Source organism: Anas platyrhynchos, chromosome 2 (assembly GCF_047663525.1).
Source record: "Anas platyrhynchos isolate ZD024472 breed Pekin duck chromosome 2, IASCAAS_PekinDuck_T2T, whole genome shotgun sequence".
Lineage (NCBI taxonomy): Eukaryota > Metazoa > Chordata > Aves > Anseriformes > Anatidae > Anas > Anas platyrhynchos.
In genome coordinates, this window is record NC_092588.1 from 113577911 (window position 1) to 113594673 (window position 16763).

General features: G+C 40.3%; 2 protein-coding genes across 2 annotated transcripts in view; one reads left to right on the forward strand and one right to left on the reverse strand.

Moving 5' to 3' along the window:
* Window positions 1-887: 887 nt before the first annotated feature.
* Window positions 888-11280, reverse strand: KIAA1143 (KIAA1143 ortholog). Its single transcript, XM_027451158.3, has 3 exons — window positions 11069-11280; window positions 10318-10477; window positions 888-4141 (listed from the first exon to the last, which is right to left on the reverse strand). Exons 1-3 carry the CDS (start codon window positions 11174-11176, stop codon window positions 3930-3932), a joined length of 480 nt encoding a protein of 159 aa, XP_027306959.1. The 5' UTR covers window positions 11177-11280; the 3' UTR covers window positions 888-3929.
* Window positions 11281-11312: 32 nt separating this feature from the next.
* Window positions 11313-16763, forward strand: part of KIF15 (kinesin family member 15) — a 34728-nt gene continuing 29277 nt past the window's right edge. The window contains exons 1-4 of the mRNA XM_038174076.2: window positions 11313-11438; window positions 13277-13316; window positions 14610-14793; window positions 16251-16327. Coding sequence (XP_038030004.2) covers window positions 11420-11438; window positions 13277-13316; window positions 14610-14793; window positions 16251-16327 — 320 coding nt within the window. The 5' untranslated portion in view covers window positions 11313-11419. The remainder of the gene's footprint in view (window positions 11439-13276; window positions 13317-14609; window positions 14794-16250; window positions 16328-16763) is intronic.

A 16763-nucleotide genomic window follows, 5' to 3' on the forward strand; every position in this document is an offset into this window, starting at 1 on the left:
GAAAGGGCTATAGGTTATTAACCAACTTCAATGGACAAACACTTGCTGAGGCTGCACATCATACTTCTTGTGCTGTACCAAAGGTAATGACTCATCTTCAGGCATGCCTGATGTCCTTGAGAGTGCAATTGGCTCTACAGAGCCAAGTGAAGCATTACTTAGTTAATACACTACAGCACAGGGGAAACAATCAGCTGAAACGATGACATTGCTACTTCCTGCTTCATTATAAATCTGCAGCTTCCTAACAGGATTATATACTGGAGCACTGTTAAAAAAAAAAAGACATTAAGTCCTGTGATGAAACTTAAAAAATGTGCAATTAGAACAGCTAAATAGAGCTTTCTTGTGCTCAGTGTCTGCAGAACACAGCCTTTGATCCTCCAAATGATAATTCCTGGACACAAAAGCTATCAGACTACTGGCTCATCCCTTCCTACTTAGGCAAATTAAATGAACTCTTGCAGTCCAACAAATTTGTCCTCACTTGAGAAAAAAATAAATAACTTTACGAGCCAGGCTAGGGATATAACCAAAGGTTTCAGGAACTCCTGGGTTACCTGCCCATACACGCATTTTCTTTCTCACTCTGCCCCGTACCTTTGTTAAGTCCTTCCTCAATAACTCGGCATTCTCAAGGATCCACCTTGATTGCTATCATTTACAGATCCTATTTCTTTTGAATACAGAGTGATTTCCTTCCTTGCGCACACACATCAGCACCACTCTGAAATAAGGTGCTTGGAAAGTTGAGATCTAGCCTCCACTATCAGCATCCATTGCTAGCACATTGCTATTATGCTACCACAGTTCACCAGGTTTGCTCCTGCTTACTGTGTAGCTAATAGTGAGAAATAACACCATCAATAAATGCTTTTGAGTCTTAATGAGCTGGAAAATTTCAAGGATTTTATTAATAAAAACTGTACAAAATTCCCATATTAGTTAACAGGCCACATTGGAACAGGTTTCCTGTACAGGGTAACAAACCTCAGCTACTTTCATTCAGCTCCGTGATAGGGGCATGGAGAAAGGGGGGAAATATATTCCCCACTACAGGAGAGGAAAAGAAAAAAAGCGAGAAAAAGCCAGGAAGTTTGTCCATTCTAGTGGACAGCCCCACATTTCATGTACTTACTCACTTTGGCTTCCCCTTTATTAGAAAGTTCTTGCAATTATTTTTTTCCACGGTCCATTGCTCAAGACAGGTGATTGCTTAAGACAGTTTCACATTTCTTTCCAAAATGAACGAGTAATTGTTCTCTTTAGTCACAGGTTTCATGGGGTGTTGATGGCGTATGTAATTTTCCTGGTGTGTCGCATTAAGAGCGCCGATTTTCACATGACTACTTGACTAAAACACTTTTGTGCATCACTCACACCTCTTAATAAAATATATCCAATTAGTTGTTGTTAGGTGAACTGGGAGTGAAATACAACGAATACAAAGGTCTCCTGGTCAGAGCACTACAAATCACAGCTGGAATAAAGGAAAGAAAGTGGGTTTCCGTATCCACCTTTCTTTCCCCTGCTGCGCTGCCTGAAGAGCAACATACCTTTCATTACGTTATTTCCAAGCAAACCCAATTAATGTATTTGCATTCCAGACATCTGTCATGAAGTTGCAGGGCAGGGGCGTGATTAAGCATAAGCACTGCACCCAGAATTTTGAGGTAACTCTCTTTTTACCAGACTTCAATCTAACAAGTCTTTCAGTAGAAATAGAAAATTTTGTTTAAAATTTTAATTTTAAAATTAAAATTTTGAGGCCTCTCAGCAATTGCTGAGAGGCCTCAAACAAGAACTCACTCTTATTTTGAATGTGTTAAATAGGCTCCCCGTTTGGGACGCCCTCCCCGATTTTAAGGAAAATGTGAATTCTCTCTGATCCATGGCAAGGATTTATCCCTTGACAACCACATCTCCTGAGCTGCCTTGCAGCTAAAGTGACAAACTTTCAGGCTGTGCAAGGAAAACGTAAGCAAATGTGGTTTAGTGCTGATGGACAAAACTGAAAAAGTTTAGGTAAGCATTCACTGGTTAACTCATTCTTGCAGATTGGTCTCAGAAAGTCAAAGCATATACTCAGTCATTTAAATGTGACCAAATATTCCTTCAGAATACTTTAACACTACAGTATTCCTCATGGATATAAATAGTTTTTTAAAATGGAATCAAACAAATGTTAGGCATACAAAGAATACGGAAAGATTAATCCCTGGGAACCTTTGATTGTGTATATCCTACATTTTTCTTTATTATGTATGCTGAATACAGACAAATTATGTACCTACAAATGCAAGATGTCCTCATGGGAATCCTCAGGCTGTCATACTGCATCTCTCTGGCCGTTCTAGTATCAGACCAGTGCCACCTCGGTACTGTAATATGTATTTATAGGCCTGGTTTTAATTTTCTGGAAGGACAATATACCTATTCATCTTCAAAATCAGGGACGCTCCCAATTAGTTAGAAATAGTAGGCAGGCTTGCATCTGATCTTATGCTGTAAGAGGATGTGATATTTGGAGACAAGTAGCAGTCAAAATAGGCTTCATTATCAGGTGACTCCAAAAATCCCATTTTATGCATCGAATTTTTCATTTGAACACCTTTGGACCACTTAGAGAAATCATAATTTATTGTTTAATACCAGATTAACAAACTAAAACCAGCTGATTCACACAGCTACTTCAAATTTGCTCCTCAACGAAGCTTTACAGCCCAAATGATTTCAAATTACCTGTCACACAGCACAGGAACTGGTTTCATTGTCTCATACCCTGTAATTCTGCAGCAGTCTCAGTCGTGCTAGAGTACTGCAAGAACACACAATGCTATCAAGTCATTTCAGACTCACTAGTTCCATTTCTACCTCCTTGCTCTCCCCAGTCCCATCAGTTTTCAGTGTTGTTAGAACTTCTGCACACCCCATTACATAAATAATACAGAAATGGTCAATATCAGTGTACTGTATGTGGTCAATTAAAAAAAAAATTAAAACTTTGTATCACAGCTGTAGTATTTCTTGGCTTAATCTTCTGCTTACAATTTCCTATTGAAATAAAATCGGTTGTTTTCTACAGCTTAAAAATGAAATACATTTTAAAAAATAAACTGAGATCCCAAATAATTACAAAGACATATGTAGCAAACTGGAACAAATGCACTTCCAAAAAAACCCAACCCAACTTTAATACATCAGTGTGATAACCAAAGTGTAGTCTCAAAGGGTTTACACATCGTTCCTTTGCATTAATTGATACAATCAGAATTTTTGTATCTTGCTAGCACAATCAATCCAAATTAATTTGGTCCTTCTTGAACTGTATTCACTGAAGACAGCATTAGGGCTCTGTAATTTTAGCAAATGCACGCTCACTTACTGCAAGAGAGCTTACAAAAAAGAGCTAATCTGCCAAACCATACACGCGAAATTTAGCGCAAGCTTTTGTTAAGATATGAAGCAAAAGAGGTCAATCTCTGCTCCACAGCAATGAAGTCTCTCTTTTGAATGTTAAGCCAATAATAATTAAAAACAAAACAACATACCTCTCCATTATGGCCATTAGATAGAGAGGAAATACAATTTTAGCAATGGAAGACATTTTAAAATTAATTGATTGAAAATGTTTGTAAGCTGGACATGTACACCTGTATTTTGGTACTCATTTGTGATCACAAATAGCTTTGACATACATGTTTAAATGTTCTTTTAAAAATAAAGACATGAGATACTACTCACATAGTTCCATCTGAAGTGGAACATCTGAGCTCAGTTTTGCTCATGCTGGTTTTATACTAAGTTTCTCTAGCTGAACTATAACAAAGCAAGAGAAGATTTGGATACCATGCTCCAATTTCTAAGAAAACCCTCATTCTTACTCAAATACCTGGGAAGCATAACTAAAATATAAATACACACAACTCCTAATCATCATTTTCTTCATCATCAAATGAGAGAAGACTGCTGTTTTTAACTTGCTTAGCTGTACTCTGAGAAGTAGTTGCTTCTCTCTCAGTTTTCTTTCCCTCTTTGATCTTCTTACTTGAACTTACATTGAAGTCCAAAAGCTTCTCTGATGAACGTTTGGCTGGTTTCCTGAACATAATTTTTCCATCAGCAGGTTCTGGTTCACCATCTGTAACAAACAGAATAAAATGAGAACTCATCTTCACACGTTCACACAAACATACAGAACTTCACTGTTGTCTTTTCTTTTTCCCAGAACCAAGACCAGTGAGACCTCTGAAGGAATAAAACAATCATGGACATATATGTAAGTTTTGGCACACAATCCAGCCTCATACACTTACCAAAATGGAGAGAACAACTTTGTATGATTCTCTAAATCCACCTCACTGTCTGTAAAATCTATGTGAACTTATTTCAAAACCGTGGTATCTCTTTAAAGAACAAAATGGCAACATACAAGACAAAGCTTTTCTTTTACTCAAGTATGCTATTCCTTGTCAAGAAATAGCAAATTCTGCTTCTCTGCATGTATTAGAGCAAATAATTTTTTTAGAAAGTCTCTCTTGGGATTATCAGGCAGAGGAGGAAAGCCTCTTCACAAGTAAAAGCATCAAAGCAATATTTCTGGAAAAGAAATGTGTAATTTTAAGTCATGAATCAGATGGAAAGGCCCATGCTACAGTAGTTTCCACTTTTTAACCAAATACATGACAGAATATTAAAGAACCACAGGTTTTGTGCAAGGCATTTCTCCTGAAATACTTGTGTGAAATTCATTTTTCAACAGAAATTACATAACAATATACATGTTTGACAAAATTATGTGTTGTTTAATTAAAAAACAATAAACATCTTTTAGCACAAATTCCTTCCTCAGTGCTTAAGCACTATGGCAGAAGACTCTCATTTCAGTGCTGCCATACACAGTGTTGGTTGAAACACTCCAAACATCACAACTCTTAGATTTGCAGTTTTAAAGAGATGTGCAGTACAAATTAAGAAATCAACTTTATCAGAGAACTTCACTTAGGATTCCTCAGAATAGTTTGGGTTGGAAGAGACCTTAAAAATCACCTCATTCCAACCCCCTGCCATGGGCAGGGACACCTCCCACCAGCCCAGGCTGCCCAAAGCCCCATCCAGCCTGGCCTGGAACACGTCCAGGGATGGGGCATCCACAGCTTCTCTGGGCAGCCTGTGCCAGTGCCTCACTGCCCTAATTGTAAATAATATCCTCTGAATACCTAATCTAAACTTACCCTTTTTTAGTTTAAAACCATTACTCCTTGTCCTATCACTACATTCCCTGACAAAGAGTCCCTCTCCTGCTTTCTTGTAGCCCTCCTCTGGGTACTGGAAGGAAACTGAAGTAAAATTTCATTCCCAATTCTCCCAAAACCCATGCTGTGAACTGCACTGATATTTCATCTTGTCTAACAGATGCAGAAAGTGATAGGTATCTGTGTGCCCTGGCAGCCAGGAGGGCCAACCGTGTCCTGGGGTGCATCAAGCACGGCATCGCTAGTAGGTCAAGGGAGGTGATTGTCCCGCTCTACTCTGCGCTGGTGCGGCCCCACCTCGAGTACTGTGTGCAGTTCTGGGCACCACAGTATAAAAAGGACATGAAACTGTTGGAGAGTGTCCAGAGGAGGGCTACGAAGATGGTGAAAGGCCTGGAGGGAAAGACGTACGAGGAACGGCTGAGGGCACTGGGCCTGTTCAGCCTGGAGAAGAGGAGGCTGAGGGGAGACCTCATCGCAGTCTACAACTTCCTCGTAAGGGGGTGTCGAGAGGCAGGAGACCTTTTCTCCATTAACACCAGCGACAGGACCCACGGGAACGGGGTTAAGCTGAGGCAGGGGAAATTTAGGCTTGACATCAGGAGGGGGTTCTTCACAGAGAGAGTGGTTGCACACTGGAACAGGCTCCCCAGGGAAGTGGTCACTGCACCGAGCCTGACTGAATTTAAGAAGAGATTGGACTGTGCGCTTAGTCACATGGTCTGAACTTTTGGGTAGACCTGTGCGGTGTCAAGAGTTGGACTTGATGATCCTTACGGGTCCCTTCCAACTCAGGATATTCTATGATTCTATGATCTTTGCAATATGAATTCAAACTCTTAATAAACATAATGCAGAATTAGAACAAAGCTCAGAAACTACCAAAACTGCAGCTGCCTTAGCTCTGTCACCTCAGTACTACTTGTGGATCATTTTGCATCAAAGGAAAAGACTTTAGCTCTCAGCCTGGTAAAACACTGCCCAAATTTCATTATATGCTCAAGGACAATCCTTTCAGCAGGAAGCCCAGGACAATTTCAGAGAGCTATGATGCGTCAGCAGTGCTTGACAAAGAATCAATCAGGTGACGAAACACAGCAGGTTCAGCCTTACCTAAGCAAATTGCAGGAAGAGGGAGAACAGGCTATGCTTTTTAAAAGAATTTGAGGTAGCAGCTCAAGAAATCTGTGTTGACTTCTTTTCCATTTGGTAAAAAACTTCACCTTATCCATTCTAATTTTACCAGGCTGTCACACATCAGGTTTCTTTTCTGTTTATATTGATGATCTCCAGAAACAGAAATGTGTTAAGCAATGCAAAGAAGACACTGAAGAAGCAATCTCAGTGTTGGCAGTTTTTTAAAACAGAGCCCTGATAAAAGACTCCATGGAAAAGGAGTATCAGCGTTACAAATTACAGAAAGCGGAATTTCTGATAAACACACTGAAACACCTGAAGTGAAAGACAACCAATGTAAAATCACTAGAGAAGAAATAATAAAATCCATTTATCTTAAGAAAAGGGACAAAAAATCACTAGTAGTTCAGCTTGTGACTGTTTTTAGTCATTGATGTTTTTACACATATCACAAACCTTTATGCTGGCTGCCTACAAAGGGCATATTCAGGCACAGAGCTGAAAACTCACTTCACCAGTGACATCAATTTAAGAAGCCACAAATTCAGAAAACTTTTCCTCTCAGTTACAAGTTATACCTTACAAGGACAGTATCACTGAGTATCTGAAAAAGAAGCTCTACTCCTCTCTTTATTTTTTCTTTGGTAGTCGTTTGCATGGTTAGCAGCACAACTTCCCAGCAGTCAGTTCTGTCTGCAGGAGTTAATTAGGCCGCAAGAGGAAACAAATGGCACTAAATTAGCAGGAAGGACAGGAGGAGCTGCACAAACAGTACTTGAAGATACATGTCTACTCAGTGACAAAGGTTGGAAAAATTTTATGGTAAACTAGTAAATTTCTTAGTGGTTTCTGAGATTAGGAGTTCAGGTCAGCAGTTTCAGATGCTCTAGTGCTTTCTGGCTACCCATCTCTACGCACACCTTTGGAACCATTTACTACAGGAATTCCACACACACTGGTATCACGAGGATAAAAAGACCAATCTTCCTCAGATATGTGGTCTCATACATTTAATGAGGACGTGCTGAAATAAAACCATCTTTGGGAATGTTTTTGTTACTTAAACACTGTAAGATTAACTCTGATTTAGATTCCTGCTGCTCACACAGTGAAGGACAGCACGAACCCTAAATGTGATAGAACAGCTGTGAAAGCTAAGGAAAGAGCTCTGATACCCAAGGCAGCAAGGGCTGTATTCTTGCCTCTCCTCTCCTTTTTCCTCCCCCAGCCCCACCATATAGAATGCAAAATAATAGTACAAGAGTTGGAATGAGTAAGGACACCTCCCACCAAATTTGCTCACCTGCAGGGTGCCCCAGAGGCAAGACGAACTAGAAAAGCTGCAAAAAAATCAATTCTGGAGAATATAATGAATGCTGGGAGAAAGCGTCTTGCAGTAATTACCATCTTTTCTTTTGTGCAAACTTAATTTCTCATAAGACCATTTTTATTTATCTCTGAACTGACAGTACCCATTTATAAAATACTGTATAAAAGTATTAAACAAAATGACTGTTGTTAAACAGATGACTTAGAGGCCAAAAAGCATCTAAGTTAGTCCTCTATGGATAAAAAATTTCAATATGGAATGACTTTATGAGTTTTTTTTTTCTCATATAGGAAAGGTTAGCTAAAAAAGTTCTTTATGACTATACTTGCAAAAGCCAATAAATTCTGTTCTGCCTCAGGAGGCAGCTAAGTGCAGCTAGGACATAAATCAACTTTTTTTTTTTTTCAAATTAATGCAAAAGTGTCACTCATCTGTTAAAGAAAACACAAGTCACAGGAATTGCTGGTGCCTGAGATAAAAAAAAGTGAGCCCATGTCAAACTGGCTATAGAAAAAAATGAAGCAGAAAGGATATAAATGAGAAACAAAAAATCATAGAATAATAATCCAAGCCTGAATCCTAGAATAATATCTCAAAGCCTGAAGACCAGGACCTGCAAATGAAGACAACCCCTACAAAGACGTAAAAGAGGCCAGGGCACAACCTCAAAACAAAGAACTTGCAATTTTCTTGAAAGATTGACAATTTCTATTCACAGCAGATGGTCAGCAAGCAATACATTACTTACTACACACCAAAGTGCTTTGGCATTGATGTCAACATGGTGGAAGGAAAGATTATTAGTTCTGAAATTTGCCTCCCTTCTACCCTTTCGGTCTTCACATAATTTCACTGATAATCTAATTTGGGGCTATATATTATGGTCAAGAACCTGTTTAATAATTGAACTTCAACACTTGAGATAAAATAAATGAGAAATTTAATCAAATCATGCAACAAGTGCTCGCTATACTTCCAATTTTTACAAGTGACAAGTACCCAAAAGAAAAGAAACTAAAACATTCTAAATTCCCTTTGTTAAACTGGAAGCAACCATTTGCCTAAATGCCTGCCTCTGGCTAGAATTCAGAAAGTAAACCTCTAGATTTAAATCTCTAGATTGACAGGGCAAAGACGGACAAAGGCTCAAAGAAGCCTTCAGCAAGCTGCAGCAGTCACCTACAGCTTCAGTGAACATTTCACACCAGTCCTCTATCTAGGAGAGGAGCACACATAATCACATTTACCCTGTGAATTCCCATAAGCCCAAAAAGGGAAAGCAGGCCAAGACTTCACATGAACAGCAAAGGCAGAGGAGCAAACAGCAACACAATAACGTGAAGTAGAGGGCAGCACTACTCAGAGCATGTCAACAGTCCTGCTACACTATTGCAGCTTTTTCCCCCAAATGCATGTTGTTACTCAGCAAGTGAAAGTTTAATAAGAAGAGGTCCTAGCGCCCCACAGGGACTCAATGCTGCTATCCTCCCTGCATGCGTTTTTGTCTTAGGAATGTCTTTTCCACCAGAGAAGAAGTTCAGCCACTCTAATCAAGCACACTTCCATTTTCACACTGTGTATTCAGCTGAGTAGATGGGCTGCTTTAGGACTTTTTTCACATCATGGACTGTACATCAATGGATTCTCATGGACGACTGCTTCTTTTCGCCTGGCCTTACAAAATCATTTTTCCTCCTATACCGTGATCGTTCAAAAATCAAGTTGCTTACGTGAAAAAGAAACCAATGCTCAGAACGAATGCCATTTCTTTCCAGTAGTTGAAATTTCTAGCAACGCTAGCAGGATGATCCCACTTTTGAAAAGAAATCATGCAACAGCTATACAAATTGCAACACCAATTGCACTTCAATAGAAGAATTAGCAGGAGTTTTTCCACTTGATTAAGAATGTAGACCTATAAACAAAAATCTGTTTTCAAAAAAGACTGAACAATACAATGAATCATCCATTTTCCATCAAGAGATGCACCCTTAGTTTTTAGCTGAAATGCTGCACTTCACTCATCTTCTCGCTATTCTTAGGGTATGTTTTCCATGCCCTCTAACTACCAGCCGTGCAAGTCGCAACGCATACTGGGGATGATTTCCAGCAAGTAATAATGTGGATCAGTCAGTTAACCGAACAGGTAATTGAGCTTGCAAACCAGCTATTCTCTCCAGTAAAGCACTACCCCAAGTTTCCTCCTTCTATGCAAACATTATTTCACAAACTCATAAGATTACCCGTAAGACATCCACCCCACTGTCAAACAAGGTTAATCAACTGATTAATGAGTTCAGAAGTTATCACAGGAGATGTCAAAAAGACTGCACAGCAGGCTAACCCCATGCCCCCTTGCCACCCCAAAAAAGTAAGGTGGTATTTAGAGGTAGGATGATGCACCATGAAGAAGAACCTAACTCCAACAGTATACAAAGCAAGACAACTTGGATATTACTTCAGTTACTTCTCTATCACTTCAGGTTAGAAATCAAAGGTAGTATTAAATGTTAGAAAATGGGCAAATATCATCAACCTCCCTTTTATGGTTCCCTTTGGTTATACAAAGCAGGAAACTAACAGCTCGACATTCACCTGGTTCGCCCGACTTTAAGGCCTCTTTGATTTGCTTTTTAATTTTCATTGCTTCCTCCGCAGTCAAGTCCCCCTTTTTCAGCGTTACCACTTGCGGCTGTTCATCCTCCTTGTCGCTGCCGTTCTCCGAATCGCTGTCGGCCAGCGGGAGCTGCTCTCTCTGCAGAGAAAGGAAACAGAAGGGACTCCGATCAGCGGGTGCAGCAGCGGGACAGCACTCTTAGGCCTCAGTTTTGCAGCAATGGTAGTGTAACTCGGCCCAGCTGGCAGCACCAGGCTCTCTGATATGCTTTGAATGACACAAAACCAGTGTTGGTCACATCCTCCAGCAAAAGCCTACGTTACTGCAGCCCACCTTGGGCACTGCCAGCACAGCAAGCAGAGCCAGATTGTTGTTGTTTTTTTTTTTTAAGATTTGCTTGTACTTGGATTCACTGTAGCAGGGTACACTGCTAGCGGTTCAGACAGCGCTCCAATTCATGGAGTCCCCTAAGAAAACAAACAAAAAACCACAAAGTATGTGCTTTTTTAACTACAGACCAACAGTTTGATCTCGGAAGGTAACAAATACATTGTCCTTCATCTTTACTGCACAAGACCTGCCACGCACCATTAAGGTAACATTAAATTAATGGGTCCGACCTGAACCTGCTGTGCTATACTGAAACTCGCATAAAGATAAAAGCTCGGTGTTTTGGAGGCTTTGCTCCCAGCCCGGCTGAGGCGAGCAGCGCTGCCCCGGGGCCGTTACCTTGGTGTCCACCGTGGGCGCGTCCCGATGCCCGACCTGCCGCTTGAAGCGGCTGAGGAAGGCGGGCTCGGCCGGCCGCACGTAGGAGACCTCCGGCCTCCGGCTCATGGCGGCCGCCTCCCCCACCCCTCCTTTTTCTTCTTCTTCTTCCTCTTCTTCCTCCTCCTCCTCCTCTCCCCCCGTCACATGCCGGGGGAGCGGAGGCCCGGCTGCCAGTAGCGGTGAGGCGGGGAGGGGCACAAAATGGCCGCCCCCTGCTCGGCCTCACGGCGGGGGCGGGCTGCCCGCCCTTAGCGCCAAATTCAAACGCGCCGCCATTTTGCGGAGCGGGCGGCGGGGCGGGCGCGGATCATGGCTCCCGGCACCAGAGGTGAGGGCTGAGGCGGGCTGAGAGGGGTTGGGGGCACCACAAAGGGACCGGGGAGGGATCGCGGCTGCTGTAAGCAGCCTGCCCGGGTGCCCGGGGGCAGCGCAACAGCCCCGCGTTTGGCTGATCGTCTTCTGAAATTAAAAGTCGAAAGCAGGCTTTTAATTAGCACGCAGCTATCTATCGGTCTAATTTCAGGTTTAAAACGCACCGTTTTCCTTTGGCTAGCTCGTTTGCATGCTTCATTATTCGTTCTTCGAGTGTGTTAGGATTAAGCACGTCTCTCAAATGTTATTCTGTGAGCTAAAGCTGATCGGTTTGCATAGCGGCAGCAGGATATGTAACTTGTGTGGATCATAACGAGGATGGCGCCTTTGCGTCTCTTCACTAGTCCATTTTAAAGCAACCCTCCTGCAATACAACCTGTGTACTTTTAGGAACCTTACAAGGTCTTTTGTTATTGGAGTATTTTGGTAAATCATCATCGATTGTTATTTTGCTTATTCTTTTACATTTGATCGTGTTACTTACAGATAGTTTGTTCGATTAATCTGTGGGAAGTAATTTCACGTCAGTTTCCCCCTTGGGTAAAAAGAGGAAGTCTTTGTAGCCATAGGGTGCTGTGTGTCATCTTGAAACGCAGAGCTGTCCAATATGGTGTTTATATAAAATCACAGAGTGGCGCAGGTTGGAAGGGATGTCAAAGATCACCCAGTTCCCATCCTCCCGCCATGGGCAGGGATGCCACCCACCAGACCAGGTTGGCCCCATTGAGCCTGGCCTTGAGCACCTCCAAGGATGGGGCATCCACAGCATGGGGCAGCCTGTGCCAGTGACCCAGAGCTGGACGCAGCGCTCCAGGTGGGCCCCACAAGGTCAGAGTAGAGGGGCACAATCACCTCCCTCCCCTGCTGCCCACCCCTCTGTTGATGCAGCCCAGGATGCAGTTGGCCTTCAGGGCTGCAAGCATACTCTGCTGGCTCATGTCAAGCTTTTTGTGTACCAGAGCCTTCAAGTCCTTCTCTGCAGGGCTGCTCTCAGTGAGTTCCTCTCGCAGTCTGTCCTCATGTCAGGGCTTGCCTCGACGCAGGTGCAGCACCTTGCACTTGGACTTGCTGAACCTCATTAGGTTCACATGGGCACACTTCTCCATGCCTTTGGATGGCATCTCTTTCTGTGGCATCAACCACACCACTCAGTTCAGTGTCATCTGCAAACTTGCTGAGGGTGCACTCAATGCCATCGTCTACATCATTGATGAAGATATGGAAAAGCACAGGTCTCAAGACAGACCCCTGAGGGATAGCACTCTTCACCAGTCTCCACCTGGACACAGAGACATTGACCACCACTTTCTGGGTGCAGCCATCAAGCCAATTCTTTATCGACTGGATCGTCCACCCTTCAAATCCAACTCTGTCAAATTTAGATATGAGGATGTCATGTGGGTTATTGTCCAAGGCTTTCCAGAAGTCCAGGAACGTTTCCCTTTTTCCAGTCAGCGGGGACTTCACCTGACTGCCAGGACTTGTCAAATATGATGGAGAGAGGCTTGGCAACTACATCTGCCAGTTCCCTCAGGACCCTGGGATGGAAGCGTGCACATGCTCACGTTGCAGGATGAGCTTTCTCTACCTTTGCAAGAAACAGCAAACTTTCTGACAAAGGAAGACTTACTAAATATTCTCATACAGTTCTGATTCATGCATGAGACAGACATTTCTAAGGCTTTCTTTTTATCTACCTCAGTATTGCTTACAGTATTTCCTATTTAAATGATTTTTAAGCAATAGTTGTATCTTGTTTAATTTTTGTATTTTTTTCACTTTTTTGTTTTATAGATTTACGTGACTCTGCGTTGCCTTTGCTGAACTCACCTAGGTAAAGTATTGGCCGGTTCACATATTTGAATAATGATGTTGTAGAAAAAGTGCAGCCAAACATAGTATAACATTGGAAAGTAATTTTGTTATGTTTTCATGCACCAGATTGTTGCCTATCTCTCTAAACTTCCTTTCAGGTTTTAAAAATGTTCTCAATAACATTGTTGCTCTGAGGCATCGGATTCCTTTTTGGAATGTTGCCATGCGCTGGATTCTCATTTGTCCGCTAACTCTTAAGCTGACTCTAGAATATCTTTGAAGAGATGTTAAACTTCCATGAGGAAATCCTCAGCTAAAAGGAGAAGGAAAAAAGCTCTTCTCCAGATACACACAGTTTTTGTCAAAACTCAAAACATTATATACTGACAAAGTATTTGGCAATTTAGTGGGATGTCTCAAATCCAATGTCAAGTTTTCCCCTTCTCAGTTGCTTCCTGTTTTGTTTGTGTTTTTTTTTTTTTTAGCTTTTCCTCCACTGTTCTCCCACTCCACATTTCTGTCATGAAGTCCACTTTTAAAATTGTTCTGTTCCTTTCTTTTATATTTTCAAAAGTACAAATAAATGCCAGTTATAACACCATACTGCTGTAGCATCCTTTAGTGAAAGAATCAAGTAAAGGATATCCACGTTTGCTGTCAATTTCATGTAAGAATTTAATTATTTATTATAGTTGTATAAATGTTATTATTGGTCATTTATGCCAGAACTCCTTCAAGCTTTAATATAAGTCATGCACAGTTGCTTATTCAAGTTATATCTACTGATGCATCTGCCAACAGATGTGATGAATTAAGGATCAAAAATTGATTGTTCTTTCCCTTCTCATGAGCAGCAAAGAAAATGCTAAAAAGTTTCTTGCTTTGATATAGCATCATGTGTTGCATTCGTAAAGTTTTTTCTAACTTTGAGTAGTAAGGAGGATGCCTGAAACCCATGGTCTTAGAAATTACTGAACCCCCTACTATAACAACAGTGGTTTCTTTATGTGTATGTGTGTGTATTTCACTGGGAAACGTGTTCTCTTAGAGCTGAATTCACAGGCTGAGTTTAGATACAGCAGTAAAAAATTCAACTAACCTCTTGTTCTTTATTTTTTAATCTGCCACGTTGGAAGCTTTAATAAATCTGTGACTTACACTATTTCTACCTGTACACATGAATTCATTATAATTTCAGGAGATACCTTTTTATGACTTCAGTAGCTTAATCTGTTTTCTTGTGATTTAATTTTATAAAGCAGCTGATAGATCAGCCATTCTGAAGTAATCTAATGCATAAATATCCGTTTAGTGTTGAAGGTGATGCTATCAAGGTTTATGTAAGGGTACGTCCTCCTTCAGAGGGAACTGCATTAATGGATGGAGATCAAGGCTTGTGTTTATCAGTTCTTTCATCAAACACCATCCGTCTGCATTCAAAGCCTGAGCCGAAGATCTTCACTTTTGATTATGTTGCAAATATGGACACGACACAGGTAATAACTTACAGAATTTCATAACAGAAGTGCAGTTTTGCCCCAGATTTTGGCAACTGCTACCTTTTTAAAGATGTAATTCTTTAGGTCTTACTTTTTTATGTTCAGACTGATAGATGTAGTTATTGTTCAGAAATGTTGCACTAAATTCTGCTCTAATAGTTTTCATGTATTTTTAACACAAATTAAAGCTTCTATTAGTAAATGTTACAGTAAAGGCACAGACAGAAAATAACCTCGCGTTGAACTACCCACACAAAAATAGCTGGCAATCAGTGGCTGATGTTAAAGATGTGCTTTGTATGTTAGGAATTTATGGCATTATATTCCATTACTTTTATTTCCTTCTTATACATCTGTATTTAAACAGATGCATTGTTCATAGACTTTCACTACTTGGTCCTAATACTCTTAGGATCTTGGAAAAAGTAACACCATCAGGAAAATCTTCCAATTTATACCTTAAGATATTGTGGTTTTGAAACTCTAAACATAATTTTCATTCATCTAGGACTTCACTCCCATTTAATATCCAAAGCACCATGCTTCCATTCGCATGCTCTTTAAGGAAGTCTCCTTCCTACAGTGTAATCTTAATGGGGAAACCTGAAAGTAATCCGTCTCAACAAGCATTTTAAAATCAGTTTGAACGCTGAGTGGTTTCTGTAATATCCTTATAAGCTGTGATGGGTTCCATCATTCCATAAAGCACCGGTCACTTATCAGGAGTAAGAATGAGGTCTTTTTAACAGTACCGATTGAAAATTCATTCTAATAAAAGGACAGCATCATCTTTCAAGTGTCATCTGTCTTTTACATGGAGAAATGAGCTGTGCTCAGGATCACATCCAGTCATCCGTCTTCATGCAGAACTCTGCAAAGAAGTTGTAAAGTTCTTAATACATGCCATAATAAGAACCTGCAATATAGACAGCATATCTAAAAGAAAACAAAATGCTATAGGCTATCGTTTGTAGGTAGGCTTTTCTTACAGGTCTAAGAGAAATGTATGAAAATATACAGAGTTGTGCAGATTTTCTGAATATGCCATCATACAGTAGTAAATGTGGAAAGTTAACTAGTTTTGATGAGTGTCAAAAGTTCAATTTTGACCTATTGATGGTATAAATTGTATAAAATAATTATAAGAAACATTGGGCCAAAATGAATACTTTACAGTTATATATAAATAAATTTGAAATCATATTATGGTGAGTTCTACTATTTTTCTTTCAGTTATCGACAAGGAACAAAATAACTTTCAGAGGGAGTGTTTTTATGTCACAAAGACGTCTGATACGTTCTTTCTCTGTGAGAGAACTCCAAGGTCATGATATTGTCTGCTTTTGAAGAACGCAATTATTATACCTCATAAAGTTATGCCTTAAAAAAAAACACTGATAGAAGAGAAATTTAAACCACTGGTGCCAATTGCCTTTTCTTTCCCTTGTTCCCAGGAGTCTGTGTTCTCAACTGTGGCCAAAAATATTGTTGAATCTTGTATGAATGGTTACAATGGGACCATCTTTGCATAGTAAGTAATTTAATGGTATTTCATACCAGTTACAATATTTGATTTTTTTTTAATTATTCATTAAAAAAAAATGAATAATTGTGGTTTTAAGTTCCCAGGTCTGCTTAATGTTGCAGTAAGCTTTGAAAGTGCTTACTTAAGTGTAGAACAACATAGGGAATATTCTTGCAATATTGAAGAGTACTTTAAGGAATCTATTCGTAGGTGTTATGCTTCTAATACTGAAGACCAATAATGTTGATTGTAAACTCATTTCAACATCATTATTTTTTGTATTAAAACTAGAAGTTTTATTGTGGTGTTAAAGAGAGTGGTGGTTGTTTTTGGTATATCCATAATAAAATGGAAAGAAAATTGATCTGACTTGATATTTGGCCAGCTCATTTCTTTAGTTAGTCTTAGCTGCCTACGGGAGAACTCATAAATGATAGATTTA

Excerpts from the sequence above, each read along its gene's own strand:
- KIAA1143 (XM_027451158.3), bottom strand. The coding sequence starts at position 11,176 with ATGAGCCGGAGGCCGGAGGTCTCCTACGTGCGGCCGGCCGAGCCCGCC. Across the intron at positions 10,478-11,068 it reads CGCCCACGGTGGACACCAAG|AGAGAGCAGCTCCCGCTGGC; the intron begins GTAACGGCCCCG and ends CTTTCTCTGCAG. Across the intron at positions 4,142-10,317 it reads CTTAAAGTCGGGCGAACCAG|ATGGTGAACCAGAACCTGCT; the intron begins GTGAATGTCGAG and ends TGTTTGTTACAG.